Source organism: Lissotriton helveticus, chromosome 12, assembly GCF_964261635.1.
Source record: "Lissotriton helveticus chromosome 12, aLisHel1.1, whole genome shotgun sequence".
Lineage (NCBI taxonomy): Eukaryota > Metazoa > Chordata > Amphibia > Caudata > Salamandridae > Lissotriton > Lissotriton helveticus.
The window spans coordinates 867251299-867266740 of NC_136073.1; the positions used below are offsets into that span (position 1 = coordinate 867251299).

At 43.4% G+C, this 15442-nt stretch overlaps 1 protein-coding gene across 1 annotated transcript in view; it reads right to left on the reverse strand.

The window, feature by feature from the left end:
- Positions 1-15442, reverse strand: part of PIK3R2 (phosphoinositide-3-kinase regulatory subunit 2) — a 161021-nt gene that overhangs the window by 23551 nt on the left and 122028 nt on the right. Inside the window, exons 5-8 of the mRNA XM_078671529.1 lie at positions 10176-10307; positions 7150-7345; positions 6183-6268; positions 158-263 (exon numbers count right to left, since the gene is read on the reverse strand). Of these exons, the coding sequence (XP_078527655.1) occupies positions 158-263; positions 6183-6268; positions 7150-7345; positions 10176-10307 (520 nt within the window). The remainder of the gene's footprint in view (positions 1-157; positions 264-6182; positions 6269-7149; positions 7346-10175; positions 10308-15442) is intronic.

Sequence of the window (15442 nt, forward strand, 5' to 3'; positions counted from 1 at the left end):
GGACATGTGAAATTGTAATAATGGACTTGTGGTATCTGGTATGCGCCTTCTCATGGGCCCTGTGACATCACAAGCATGTGTGTTCCGATCAAGAACCCTGCCTCCTCCAATGGACCAATGGCCACCCCTCTCCCCGAACCCGAAGAAGTTTCGTTACCTGGAAATGTCGCCCCAGTACCACTCCGCTTCCTGCAGCGTTGTGCCGTTTCCATTTGTGATACCGCTTGTTGAAGCTTTTGGTTTTGATGGCTTGGGAGGCAAAGCTGTCAGAAAAAAACCCAAAAAGAATTTATTAAAACTATTCACAACACCCTGATTCACTATTCACCAAACCAACTTGGATAGTTTACTTCTTTAACGTCATCTTACAAACAATAAAAACAATGACATTATTTACGTATAATTGCGAATACAAGGTAAGTCTCACTGGAGGGACAGTATTATTATACAGGAGGGCGGAGTTAGGTGTAAAGCGCAGACTCATGCTCAGAGGCAGAATCCAGGGTAGGGCAGGAGGCAGAAAGAAGGGTCGGAAAAAATCTGAGGCACAGATATAAAATGAAAGATTCTCTAGATATTAAAAAAAAAAAAAAGAAAAAAAAAAATCTTTATCAACCACAAGGGATGTTTTGGGAAAGGGGATAGTGAAAAAGATTTGTACAGCGGTAGGCAGTCTTAAAACAATATTCATGCTCGTTGAAAGATTTCGGTCATTCTGGTTGCGTGATAGCAACACAAAAAAATTGTTTCTGACACAGGAAATGCAGCAGACGAACATGGCATCAAGGTATCTTTCTTCTGTTGCGGCATGTGGACATAGTCACCAGACTTAGGAAGTGAGTGGTATTTCCTCAAGTGCTTTCAAACACATGATGAATTTAGCTCAGACACATAGTTCAAATTTTATTATATCAACCACAATGGTTTCCATAGAGTGCACTTTATTTGATTTCTAATTTGATCCAGGTGCACCAGAAACTGCATCAAGGTTAAAATCCAAATAATTAAAACCAATAATACAATATATCGTTTTACAAAATAGTTTGCGGTTTACGCACTTAAATTTGTTAGCAAAAATTCAAAGATAGAAATTCCATACAAAGTTGACGTCATGGACGTGCCACTTGACAACGCAAGTGCCTCTCTTACAGCAACTTTGGAATAAAACGGAAAAACTGCACAGGCTGTGCTTTCTGTTGACAAATGCGGTGGCACTAAACCTGTTGCTTATTTTAAAAGACATCTTCGCGAGAGGAATTTAAGGTGATTCTATAATTTAGCTCCTCTGTGGTTACGTTTCGACAAAACCAGCCTGGGCAGCTTCAGCGCATGGTCAAAACCTAGAGAACGTCCCTGCTTCTAGTTTAAATGACCCGGAACCCTTAAGACACGAAAAGCTGGTGTACGACCATCATCTAAACAAAAAGTGCGGTTTGTCAACCTGTTTTCAGAGTTCTCAGGATTATAGGCTTTTAAACACCAAATTCCTCTTTTACAACGCAAACAAAAAGCTAGGCGTTCTCACCAGCCTTCAATACAGACTTGGTGCCTCTCAAGGAACCCAGCACCTGATTGCTAAATTCTATTTTTTTTTTAAACAGTGTTTTCGATGTTTACACTGGCCTAAAAGCTGAGCCGTGAGATGAGTATTGACGCCTCTGCACGAATGGCGGCCAAAAATATCTCAAAACTGTTAACATTTGGAGGTGCTGGAAAAAACTGAAGGATGCATTCCAAAATTATTTTTAGCATCATTTTCCTGCCGTAAATTCCTCATAGGTAAGGAGGTACGCCAGACGGTTCCTCTGATGGAATGCTGAGAGCGGGGTAGGCATAGGCGGGACGGGGGAGGGTTCGGAATACGTTGCTAGATCTTTTCTTGGTGCTGAGAAATGTTTGGGTTCTGTGACCTCCAATCAACTGCAAAAAGCCTTGTTCCAGGTTCACCCTTAATCCAATGGACAGCAGGTTTTTTCCATTGCACCTTGTGCCCAATCTGTGTCTTTCAAGCAAACGCATGGGAACCAATCCCTGTTGCCAGATCTGCTAAGTCTAATGATGTCTTTGAAGCTACTATCCACTCATCATTGATAAAAACACGCCCTTTTTTGCAAGTTTACCACCTCAAAAAATATTCAGAAGAACCAAATCTTGGAACTCGGAACTAGGGAAAGTCAGACTTTGAAGTTCTTGACGAGGTTCTTCTGCAAGTGTTGAATGTAGAAAACAGTTCCTAGGCAACTAAAAGATCATTCATGCACCAATATACAGAGGAAAAGCCAGAAAGAAATGGATGGAAAAATGTCTAAAGAGAGTTACTAGTTTTATTCAATTATTTCTATAGATCTCTCTCTCTTATTAAAAACCATGTAGTTCAAAGCATCCTGAAAATTAATAACATAAGCAATACAATTCTTAAAATACAAGGTTACACATACAGTTACAAAATAATTCACATTTAAATCACAAAAATATTACACATATAGAAAATGTTTCTTCTTGTAGTAATTAATTATCCACGCACGTTTCGGCGTATCACACGCCTTCTTCAGGAAATTACCACAACTTAATAGCTTGTGGAAAAACACATAAGGATTAGACGCTTGTTCCTAAAAGACAGATAATTCTTAGATATAGACCTATAGAGAGAGATCTATAGATATAATTGAATAAAACTAGTAACTCTCTTTAGACATTTTTCCATCCATTAATTTCTGGCTTTTCCTCTGTATATTGGTGCATGAATGATCTTTTAGTTGCCTAGGAACTGTTTTCTACATTCATTAATCCCTGTCCTAGGAACTGAACCACATATAGTTCAGGGGGCCCTTGATACTTTCCAATATCTTCTGCAAGTGTTGCCGGCGTGAAGCCAACCTATCTGAAGGGACAGAGGTGAGTCAATCATTGTTAGCCAATTTGTTCTTTGCTACGCAAACATTTTTAAATTCTGGAAACTGGTTCCACGCTCCGCACAAAATTACAAAATCTGGAAAAGTGCATCCTCTAACAAGGACAAAGAAAAAACAGAATCCTGAACTAACTCTCTGATCACCACAAAATGGATTCCTAAAGTGACTCCATATGGACCAAAAAGAGGAAAATCAAGCCATTGAGCCTGAAGTTCCAATAATTCAAAATTAAAAGCTCCCATGGTCTCAACTTATCAACAAGCATCTTATCTCGAGATGGAAGGTCCCTCTATTCCTATTGGGGCAACATCTCACAATGTGCCCCAGCCAGAGAAATGGACTAGTTTCATTAACACGCTCGACTGGTGGTCACCCGTCAAACTGCTGCTGTCGCTGATGAACAAAGGAGGGGACGGTCCTAACGCGGACGGGATTGACGTCTAATGCTGTCCTTGGCAACGGGTGTTTGAGCGCTGATGTGACATTAAATTAACTGATGGTAAACTCTTGAGTCGAAGGACTGGAAAGAGATGACATGGAGGTTCTTGAACAAAGAATCAAGCACGGAAGCCTGCGTAAGACAGTTTTTTTGATAGGTCCAATTCACCTATTGATGTGTCCAATCAGAAGCCACGGAGTCCGGAAGAGGATTCCGCTCCAATGACTTTTAGGTCTCGTCTACAGGCTGCTCAAGCTGTGTGTTGGCAAAGACCCACTGTAGGCAAACCGATGATTTTGGTGAGCTTCAGGACAGCCTATTGCTTCGCTTTCTGGTCAATATCATGTCCTTGCTTCTTATTTGATGGCTTTCTTTCTCTTCCTGTGTTTGTCCCTCCCATGAAGCAGATACCAGCCTTGTGACTCAATGGCCCGTAGCCTTTCACTGCTCACATTCTAGAAACAACCTTTTTTTTCCAACACTCTATGATAGAAGTGTAGCTCACTGGTTAGAGGAGGCAGACCCTGAAGCAGAGATCAGACCCGGGACCAGGGTTCAATTCCTGACGCGGCAGGGTCTTGAGCCCAAATGTTCACGGACTCGATAATTCTCGCTTCGGTGCCTACTCGAATCACGGGTTCACACTCTGCAACTCTGGGAAATAGCTTGCTTAATCTCCACTACGGCCACCCCGCGGCGGGATGCCTGGCTTTCACCTTTGGGATGCCCAGTACGGGTTATCTCACAGGGAAAAAGCCAGGACGGGTTCCCAAAGCGAGCGCCGAGACCTTGCGGTGATAAGGCGCTATATAAGAACCTTTGACATTTGACATATTGACCCTTCCTTGTGTGCAGCTTCCGTACTCAAATAAGTGTCCCACACATGTGGTGTTGCTCCCCGTCCCGGTTTCCACTACCCTACCACAGCGTTGTTTTTTGCTTACATTCAGTTTTATCCTTCTTCCCTGCCTGAAGTGACTGCATAAATCTAGACTCCCTGGTCACAGCTCTCGTTGCCATTTTTGCATTATTTAAAGTATATAAATAGAGTTTTTGTCAAGTTTTCCAAGTGGCCAGTCTGTTGCCATTTGCCACCAGCCTGCTGTTTTTCTTGAAAGAGCTTTCATACGCACTTACATTTTTTATATTATAATATACCACTTCAAAATTGACCGCTCAAACAACTAGTAAAGTCGGGCTGCTGTAACATCGAGGCATACAAGCGACTGTGTGATACGCAGAGGAATTTACACATCTTCGCGCCTTCTTCTAAAGTGTTTCCCCCCCCCCCCCCCCTCATTTTGCCAAAGCTGAACAGCATTGGCAAGAAAGCACTGGCAAAGCTAATCAATCTGCATTGGCAGCCAAAACCCACGCCATATTGGCTTTGGCAATGCTTGTTTTATTTCAATGCAGAGGTGGAATACATAGTATTAATACCGGACAAATACAAGCGAAACATCAAACCAACCAGACCAGACACATGGCTCAGGGCCCTCTCCAACTCTATTCAATCTTCCGGTACAGACTGTAGATAGGCACACCTGACAGATTTTACTTTTCAACATCTTGTAATATTGGACCCAGAGGTTTTACGGTCAGATAGCAAGACCTACGCTGTGAACAACCACCACTCACATAGTAAGACAGTGGTGCTCTTTTATTTAGAATTTGGCGGATTATCGATGCACTAGCATTCAATATTTCCACGTCTCTCCAATGACTCGTTGAAATATTGTTTGAAACTATTTACAACTCATAAACTGTCTCTCACCATGGCTTTCCCAACTCCCACAAGTGAAAAGTTTAGTTGACTGTTTTTGCTCGCCATTCCTCACAAGCATGATCTCGTCATAAAGCTTATTCTTATGATGGGTCCAAATTTCCAATACTACATACATATAACTGGTATTACTTGACGTTAGTTTAGTTCAACGCTTTCTTCTCGTGTCACAGTATCTCCCTTCTGATTCAGGCCTACAACTGTAACTTGAGTTTTATTGCCAAATGTTATACAAATGTATTACAATCAAAATAAGTTATTTACATCGGCGAGGGAGCCTTTTCGTTTAGAACATACCAACACAATCACTATTGCAATTTTTGTCAATCTCTCATATTTCCTCATAAGGTGGTGGCCTTTATCAAGCCTGTGTGCCTCAACCCCATGAAAGCATCGTTTGACCCGTCACCTGAAATCTATGTTCCCTAATTGGGTAATCCAAGCACTTTTTAAGATTCTCATCTGTTGTTGAACAACTTTTTTTGGTGAGCTTCCAATACACGCTTTTCACCCCATATTTTCTTCCAAACATAAACGCTTTCACGTTCTTTACAATGGTTATTAATGTTTTCATTTGAATAATCTGCTACAGAAATAATTCACCAGTTTTTACAAACAGGTTCTTTAATTTTTAAGAGAAAAAACTCAATTTCTTTGCCTAAAACTAAGTACTGACTTTATATGTAGTCTTCCAACCTACTAAAGTGAACCACATTTTTAGCCTAAAGGTAAAATTCTCTTTGTGAATCTATAAAACATAATAAAGCTTGAGAATGCAAGGTAAACAATGTGTCACATCATGCCAGCAATAGTTAATTACACGGGTTCAAATGAATGTATAAACAATTAAAGAGTGCTGGGGTTTGGTGCCCACTAAAGAAACCTGGGAGCATCACGGTGTAGTAAGTTCAAATTCCCACAGAGCTGGCTCACAAATCGCTAAAATGAATTCCAAAGAATTGGTAAAATTAGCACCCAATGATCACAACTCTTTCGGTTTGTGATAAGCACTATGAATGTGAACAAAATAATTTTCCCTGCACATTACCTGGGGCAGGATTTCCTTGCTGCGACTGTCTGGTATCAACTAAAAGCTCCAGGGCCAAAGTTGAGAAATCCGGGCCTCCCTCGGAGCTGAAAAACAAAATGAAGTGTGAGTTGTATTCACATGACGTGTCTTTTTAAACCCATCCTCCACACTGACATGGGTTTAGACGTGTATAGACTTCTGTAAAGGAATAGGGATACGCCAACAACCTGGTAAGGAAACAGGTAAGAAGACTGGGAATCTTATCACAAACAGGTCTACAGGAACCTAACCAGTCTATTGACATGAGAATTAGAACTCCGACTGGGATCTAATGTTGCGTCTTTTTTAAGTGATCGCATAAACAATGAACTGAAGAAGACCGTTAAATAATTTTGCTTTGGCCGAAACATTTTGCCACCTGCTATATTTAGGTTCGTTTTGTGCTAAACAAGTACAGCATATTTACAATGCCAACTAAAACTGTCATAAATGCCTGGACAGAGACAATGTTTAGGAATTTGCTCATGATCCTTGCCATGCACGCTGATAATAGTCTCTTTTTTCATATTACTAGCATTCGTATACTATTGTATAATTTTGTATCGTATAATTTTGTTAGAGATATTATCCATGCATAAGATAATTCAATTGACATTATTACACTCCTCTTCTTACATGGGTAATCTGTTATAGTGAATTTAGTATAATTCAAGCACACACAGGCCTACTGAAAAGTAGCATAGCCCCAATGGCAGAGGGAGTCTCTTAACATTTCTTTTGTTGACTATATCATAGTTTACATTAGTTTAAAGGTCAAACAGACTTCCCCCATTCCCATATTGATTTCAGTGTATTCTTGAAACAAAGCATGTGTACCCCAGCACTAAAGCAGTCACGTTCTGTGGTCTGAAGAAGGATTCTTGTGCCCATTATAGTTGAAAGTGATGAAAAACAACAAATGACTCCCTGCGCAATGTCTACATACCGAGGAAGTCGAAAGATCAAGGCACCGAAGATTTCACCAATGGCGCGAGGGGTTAGTCCATTTTTATCCGCTTCGCCACAGATTTTGCCGAAATGCCGGAGCAGGCACTGAAAAGTCAGAAGGTTTTGAAGTGGAATGGCTGGCGACTCCAAAACCAGAACAAGTTGTTTCCTGCAGTGCTCTTGCTGTGGAAATTCTAAAATTATAAACACAAAAAAAATACAAGATTTTTGAAATATGTCAATGGGTGCGAACATTCATAAAGACATTTTTGAGTTTAAAAACTATGATCATCGGCAGTACGCGTTTTACGACAAGCCTTGCCGCAGGCAGGTCTTACGAAAGCAGAACGATATTTGTACGCTATCATGCCACATAGAGTTTTCAGTACTAGACCTGGCCTTTCATTGGACACAACATACGAGAACCTAATGTATTCTGGGAGTTCGAGTCCTGATCTGCTGCCGCTATACTAGTCCATTTGGACTAAGGAACTTCATAATTACTTGAAACAGAAAAGCCTAGAACTGGAAATGTGGGGATCAGGTGCCATACAGGGAGGTGGCAACTCAAACCAGAAGGAGTTGAGATTACTCCATTTTGGGTGCGAGCAAAGACTTGGATGAGAAATACAACTACTTTCATCCAAGAAAGCGTGGCCTGGAGCATCCAGATCCAAAAACAACTCCTGAAACAAAAACAATTCCCTATGGAGTGTCAGTAAATCTCATTTGGTTTAAGCTTATGTTCTTTTGGCTTAAGACCAAGGGTGGGGCCTGAAGGTGGGTAGGATGGGACCAGGTTTGTGGCTGGGTAATGAAGAGGCCTGACGTGCAGAGCCATATGAACATTTAGAATTTCACCCTCAGGGCTCGAGTTCTTTCAGGGAAGGTGTGACATCAGGTTTCTGAAGAGGACAACGCAAGCTATTAATTGAAAACATGGGCGGGTTGTAACAAGCATCAGCAAAGCCAACAGGTCTGGGTTAATGCAGCGCGCGAGGGCAGCATCTAAGTACTCCGACGACGTCATCACGGCGCCTACGACGCCGAGGACGGTAGCGGAGCCGCGGACGACGCCTACCGATGCGCATGGGTACTGCTACGCAAAAAATTCCGGATATTCTAAGGTAAGGAATCTAATACTAACCTGTTTCTTTCAGATACATAGAAACAGCATTATTAGCACATTAAAGCCAAGCAAGGCAAGAAACAAAAGCTAGACAATAATGAGGGCTCACTTTGCCATCCATACTTCATTTGACAGAGAAACAAAACAGGGCCTAGTGAAGGCAACAGAACCTTCATGGTAGACTGGCCTTTGTTTCAGTGCTAGTAAGTGATGATCCGAAGGAAAGATGAAGAAATGGCACACATCTGAATGAGGAAGGGTGAGCGAGAAGAACAGAAGGGGCTACAGGCAGGTGGGTTAAAGAGCAACACACAGGAAGAGGGAGAAACAAGAGGGAGGTATGGACTGAGGAGCGGAAGAGGGGAAAGATGGAAACAACCACGAGCAGAGACAAGAGTGGAAGGAGAAGCAACACATGGGAAAGAGAGAGGAGTGATGTTGGATTTTCTTTATCGACATCGAGATAGCTTGTTCCCAGGATGACGCGGAAAGTTGTGGGAGGAGCCATCTTCAGGTTAGGCAAAAGAAAAGGCAATGACAGGGTGAGCCTCAAAACTTGAGCACTGACAAAAGTGGCCAAAAAAATCAGAAGAGTAAGTTGATCGGGATACAGAATAGAAGTATGACACAGAGAACTCTATGTGATGTAATAAGTATATTTTAGAAATGGAAAATAGTCCTTCAAGCTTTGCAATGCAAACACTTAACTGAAGGCAGAACAATACACCCAAATGCCCAATAGAATTAAATGAGGGAGATCCAATGGGCTGAGCTAAAATGTGATTGACAACATCTCCCACCAATCAGGAGAGAGACTGGTAGAAAAAAAGCCAATGGATTAAGGGGGTGAACACAAAGTGCGCTCTTCGTAGATTGGAAAGGAAATATCGGTCTGTCACAACCCAGACCAAAAAAGCGTTAACATTATTTTTCAGGATTAACAAGTAAGGGTTAAATACATTGAAGAATTCAAAATTGCCACATTGTTTGTGAGTTTTGATAAACTCTGAAACCTCTGCAGACTTGGCCAAGCCCAGGCAGTTGCAATGTATGGCAATAAATTTAGACGTTAGCATTTGCAATGATACTCTAACAAAGGTATTATTTTTGGAACGCGGCAAAGTGATTTTGGAGACCTTCTACTAAAATAATTTGTTTTGATTTAAATTTTGGACTTAATATGAAACAAAACCCACAGCTGGTGTATTATTTAACAAAGATCACTACTGCTCCAAGACCAGCCCCTCAGTGGAATACCATACGGATCTTTCCACCCTCAGCCCGTCCCTCCAATCAGCCCATTCTGCCCAGAACGTCATCTCTGAGGCCCAGAACACTGAACCCAGTCTTAAATGGACACCAAGTGTATTTAGTAATCCGTAATGAGCTCAAAGTGGCTAGAAACTGCTTCTAGACACTGCCAGGTCCATAAAGTCGCATCCAAAGAAAAAAGGGAAAGCAGAGGGATGATAGAGAGAGTAGGAGGAAAGGAGAACCCAGAAGTAATGGAAAGTGAACCCAGTGGAGGGAGAATGGCCAACAGAAAAATGTGCCGGGTGGGAAAGCAGTGGCGAGTTTGACGAACGGTCAGTTGTTATCACGACAATTGTGTTTCACGTATTCCCTTCAGCAGCCAGACTGTGAATGACATCCCAGTGGGTCACAAATTGCACACAGACATCAAATAAATAGGACATTCTGGAATTGTTACGGCAGATGAGCCAGGCATGGGTGAAGAGAACAATTTTTCCATCCATATTTTAAAGTGCCTGTGATGGGCAGCATGTCTCATGTCTGGAGGGGCGGAGCCACGCTGAACAGCACTTCGCTGCTAGGTATGCCCACCACAGCCCACTCCTCCCCGGTACCCGTGGCAGTGCCACCTCCATGCCCACCTTGCAGAGTCTGGACGATCTCGCTGTGAAGGAGAGTAGGGACCACCGGGGTGGGCAGGTCGAGCAGGTACCCCCTCACAGCCTCTCCCAGAGCGCGCACGTCACACTGCTCCAGGTCCAGAGACAGCAAATCTAAAATGGAGGAAAAAAACATTATAAGATTAATTTCACTGTTTTGGCGGAGAAACCTGGTGGTAAGGCGCAGAAGCTCGCCAGCGCTTTTTGCGAAGAAGAAATGCAAATTACCCACGATTGGCCCAGGAGGTGCTGTGGGATTGAGGGCGGCGACAGGGAACTACATGAAGAGTTATAGGGCTTCATAAGGTGGGACAGGAACAGGACAGTGATAGACCAGGTGTAGAACAGGAAGGCAGGTCTCTGAGCATCCATATGTCAGGGAGGTCTTAGGATGCAGATTTCCCCAGCAGTCCCCAAGGAACAATATTTTCAGTGCAACTAGAGCCCCAGAAACAAGCTCACCTCCTGACTCCAGATGCTTGCTCGCTTATGCTGCCCCAAGCTGTTCTTTGTCCTATAGACTTCAGGTGCTTGCTCGCTTGCGCTACCCCAAGCTGTTATTTGTCCAATAGACTCCAAATGCTTGCTCGCTTGTGCTGCCCCAAGCTGTTCTTTGTCCTATAGACTCCAGATGCTTGCTCGGTTGCGCTACCCCAAGCTGTTCTTTGTCCTATAGACTCCAGATGCTTGCTCGCTTGTGCTGCCCCAAGCTGTTCTTTGTTCTAGACTCCAGATGCTTGCTCGCTTGTGCTGTCCCAAGCTGTTCTTTGTCCTAGAGACTCCAGATGCTTGTTCTCTTGCGCTACCCCAAGCTGTTCTTTGTCCAATAGACTCCAGATGCTTGCTCGCTTGTGCTGCCCCAAGCTGTTCTTTGTCCTATAGACTCCAGATGCTTGATCGCTTGCGCTACCCCAAGCTGTTCTTTGTCCTATAGACTCCATCCAGATGCTTGCTCGCTTGTGCTGCCCCAAGCTGTTCTTTGTCCTATAGACTCCAGATGCTTGCTCGCTTGTGCTGTCCCAAGCTGTTCTTTGTCCTAGAGACTTGAGATGTTTGCTCGCTTGCGCTACCCCAAGCTGTTCTTTGTCCTATAGACTCCAGGTGCTTGCTCTCCTGTGGACATAAAGCGCTTGGTTTCCTGTGAACCCCAGATATGGTCTTCAATGTGCTGTTCCAGTGCTTGTTCTCCCTAGCGAACCTGGACACTTCATATCCTGAGCACCTGTGCATCTCCTTCTTCTCTGGAGCCTTGTAGCTCACTCTCCTGGGGGCCCCTGAAGCTAGCTCTCCTAAGGGCCCCTGAAGCTAGCTCTCCTAAGGGCCCCTGAAGCTAGCTCTCCTAATGGCCCCTGAAGGTAGCTCTTCTAATGGCCCCTGAAGCTAGCTCTCCTGAGGGCCCCTGAAGCTAGCTCTTCTAATGGTCTCTGCAGCTAGCTCTCCTAAGGGCCCCTGAAGTTAGCTCTCCTAATGGCCCCTGAAGCTAGCTCTCCTAAGGACCCCTGAAGCTAGCTCTCCTGAGGGCCCCTGAAGCTAGCTCTCCTGAGGGCCCCTGAAGCTAGCTCTCCTAAGGGCCCCTGAAGCTAGCTCTCCTAATGGCCCCTGATGTGAGCTCTCCTAAGAGCCCCTGAAGCTAGATCTCCTAAGGGCCGCTGAAGCTAGCTCTCCTAAGGACCCTTGAAGCTAGCTCTCCTAAGGGCCCCTGAAGCTTGCTTATCTGAGGACCCCTGAAGCTCACTCTCCAGAGGGCCCCAGAAGTTCCCTCTCCTAGGGGCCTCTGAATCTCACTCCCTAGAGTGCCCCTGAACCTCAGTTTCCAGAGGGCCCCAGAATTACCTCTCCTAGGGGCCTCTGAGCCTCACTCCCTACCTAGAGTGTCCCTGAAGCTCACTCTCACGAAGCTCCCTGATGCTCGCTCCCTTGAGGACCCCTGAAGCTCACTCTCTTCAGGATCCCAGAGGCTCACTCTCCAAAGGGCCCCAGAAGCTCACTCTCCTGGGGACCCCTGTAGCTGGCTCTCCTGCAGACCTCGGACGATCGCTCCCCTCTGGGCCTCCGTATGCTCCCTCCCTTTTGGCCCATTAGTGGATCATTCATTCATCCTCACACCTTCACTCTCAAACCACCTACACATTATTGGGGTGCACTTCCTGGGCAGGGTAAGTGCTGATCCAGCAGGATTTAAAAAAATCACAACATACATTTATACACAGAAAGCACAAAAGGCTGAAAGTACAAGTTGCCCACAATAGACATAGTGACACATGAGACAAAGACAAGTGTAGTAAGAGGCATCGTAAAAGTGTGCTTTAAAATGTGAGATGAAGAAAAAACATTCATACGGTAATATTAAATGAGTTGAGATAATAAATTCCAATGCATATGTTGCTTATCAACGTACATTGATGAGAATTGTGATGTGGCCTACAGATTTTTATGCTTTTTGCTCAGAATGCACCAGTTAGAAAAGTTGGTGCAAAATGTGTAGCAATGAAGTACAGGCTAGACTCTAGAGGTTTGACAAATCGATACTAGAGACCATGTTGTTTATGAAACATAAGAAATTATTTTAGTAGAGTAAACATTTTTAAATGTGCATGTATATAAATATTGAAAACGTGTGGCAGTAGGGTATTTCTAATGTTAGTTATTATATGTGATAATATTTTGTGAAATTTATACAATTCTTCCATTTGAATTGGTTTATTTTCATTATGTTTGAATTAAATTCAGAGCTCATCTTATTTAAATGTACAATGCTAACTTAAAGGCCTTCACAAAATGTTCTTCTAATACTGACCTTTCCCCTGATTTAATACAATAGATGGTTCTTTGAAAGTTAAATGTTGCATATTTTGTCTGGTACACTTCTACACTCTGGCATTCTTAAAGGTTTTTTTAACGTTCACAGTGAAATATTCCTGTGGCAATAGAATTACGGCTACAAGTTGTATCTTTGTATGTCTTCTCTACCAATCTTAGCTCTGGGAGGACTCACAAACTTCCGATTCTCATGACTAGCATGGGAAACCAGTAAGATGATTCAAATCATATTAGGTGACTTAATGTGCAAGGGAAATATGACAGTCCTTCGATGGTGGTGTGATGCGACGCCACCGGACTTTGCTAAAGTTCTATCAAAGAAGAAACCCCAAAGGAGGAGCAACGACCGCAGTTCTGATTTTTCCTAATTGAGATTCAGATGCTATGCCAATCGATCTTTTCTTTTGGACTGAGACCTTCTTTGCCGAACCCCTCTTATTATTGAAATTCATGTTTAATCTTTAAGCTTAAAGTTAATGGACTCACCGTTAATGCACTTTAAATCTGAACATTCCCTCTGCCTCGTAGGGCATGAGTTGTTAGTAATTCGAGCCATCCTTCTGCTTTAGGGTAGTGTGACTTCCTACTCTGAATTTAATAACCATACTCTTAAGATTTGTCTAAGTGCTGGGTGCTTTACTTCAAGCTGTGAACTTCTTGACTGAAGTCCTTAAGAAACTGCTCAATCTGATGAATTTTAATTCCTTAATACATTAACCAAATGAATCTAAATTTGGCTGAGTGTCTTACTGAGCCCTGTTTATTTTTTCCATGTTTGGCTGTGATTAGTGCTTAAATGCGTTGTAGAGAGACTCAGCGAGCCTTATCAGAACATCAGGATTTACTTCGCCTGTTTGGTGTTGCAATTCCCGAGCTCTTGGTTTGCATAATTCTCACTCGTCGTAACTTCTTTAGGAGGTTGGGTCTTCCGTAGTTAGTTTTAATTTCTACAGCATTGTCTGGGGAGTTGTCTACCTAAATCGGATTTCAAACCCGTCAGTTGGCTGTCAATTAATGAACCTCATTGCACCGCTAACGTGGAGTTCGGCCACGCTAATTTCCACCCCTCCAATCGGCAGAGAAAGATTCATCCGAGGATCTTTGCCTCTGTGGTAAATGGAAGTGCTACAGACTGCCTATTTGGTCAGGTTAGCAAGGAGAGTACGCATTCAATAACTGAATTTTACGTCCTGCAACGGTGCCCAGCTGGTAACCCAGCAGAGGACACAGCCTTTCATCTGTCCAAGGTCTGTATCAAGACCACCACTGGAAGGAGTAAAAAAAAAAAAAAAAAAATCGCCTCAATGCCTTTTTGTGTGGAATTGATTGGTGATGTGTGCATTGCATGAAAGTGATTTAATTTTGATGGAAGGTATCTTTGAAATTGGGTAAGAACCGACAGAGCGGGCACAGGCAAACATGAGTTCGGAACTAAATGAGTAACAAAATATTTTTTAGTTCGCACTCGCGATCAAAGTGTCTGTTGTGCAGCCCTGTAATTAATGTGACAGTACTCAGCAGACAGGCCTCTGAAGAGTGAAAGGCAGCATTGTCCCCGTTGTAATTCTTGCTCATGACAAGCAGGTCACGCATGATGCCAGCAGCGAGCGCATAACTCGCCGGCTTTCGCGGTTGGTAGCATAAAAATGACTGTAAGGTTTGCCCCGTTTCTTCCCTCCATAAACTCGTGATTTACCATGATTTAGTTATGCGTTTATATATAGCGCCAATATCACCCCAAGTGCTAGAGCACTTTACAGTAGACATATGTTACCTGGATAATTACAGAGGGTTCAAAATGACCAAATATTACCAAAAATGGTTATATAGGGTCGAAAATTACAAACATGGTAAATCATACCAGAAAAACAAATTGTAAACGAAGTAAATACAGCAGTGGAAAGGTTGTAAGCGCCTGATGAAATGGATGTAGGGTACTTGTGTGCGCCACGGTTAGTTGCAGTGTTTAAAGCTAAAAAAAATTTTTGCGGGAGGGCTTTTTTCAATAGCGCCTACATAGTGCTTTCTTCTTCATCTGAGAGGTTTTAAGTGCGGAACTGGAAAAGTAGACGGTGTATGTTTTTTTGTATTAGACATCATAAAGGGGCATATTTACAAGCCACTTGCACCACTTTTGCGTCACTTTTAGTGGGAAAAGTGACGTAAAAGTGGCGCATGGGACTTGTAAATCTGTCCCAAAAAGTTTAGAGCCAGTTTACGGAACGTTCAGTGTACACGTGTCTTGTGTTGCTGATGTGAAAGTGCCACGGTCTGGCCCCGGGAAGGCCGGCTCGCGACAGCCGGGCCGTTCCCACCCGGGCCCGGCCCTGCTGAGCGCCTCGACCCGGCCTGGATCGCATTACCGAGGCCCGGCGCATCCGTGATAATCTCCCCCATCTGAAGCGCTCACACCTCCTGCAGCAGGAACT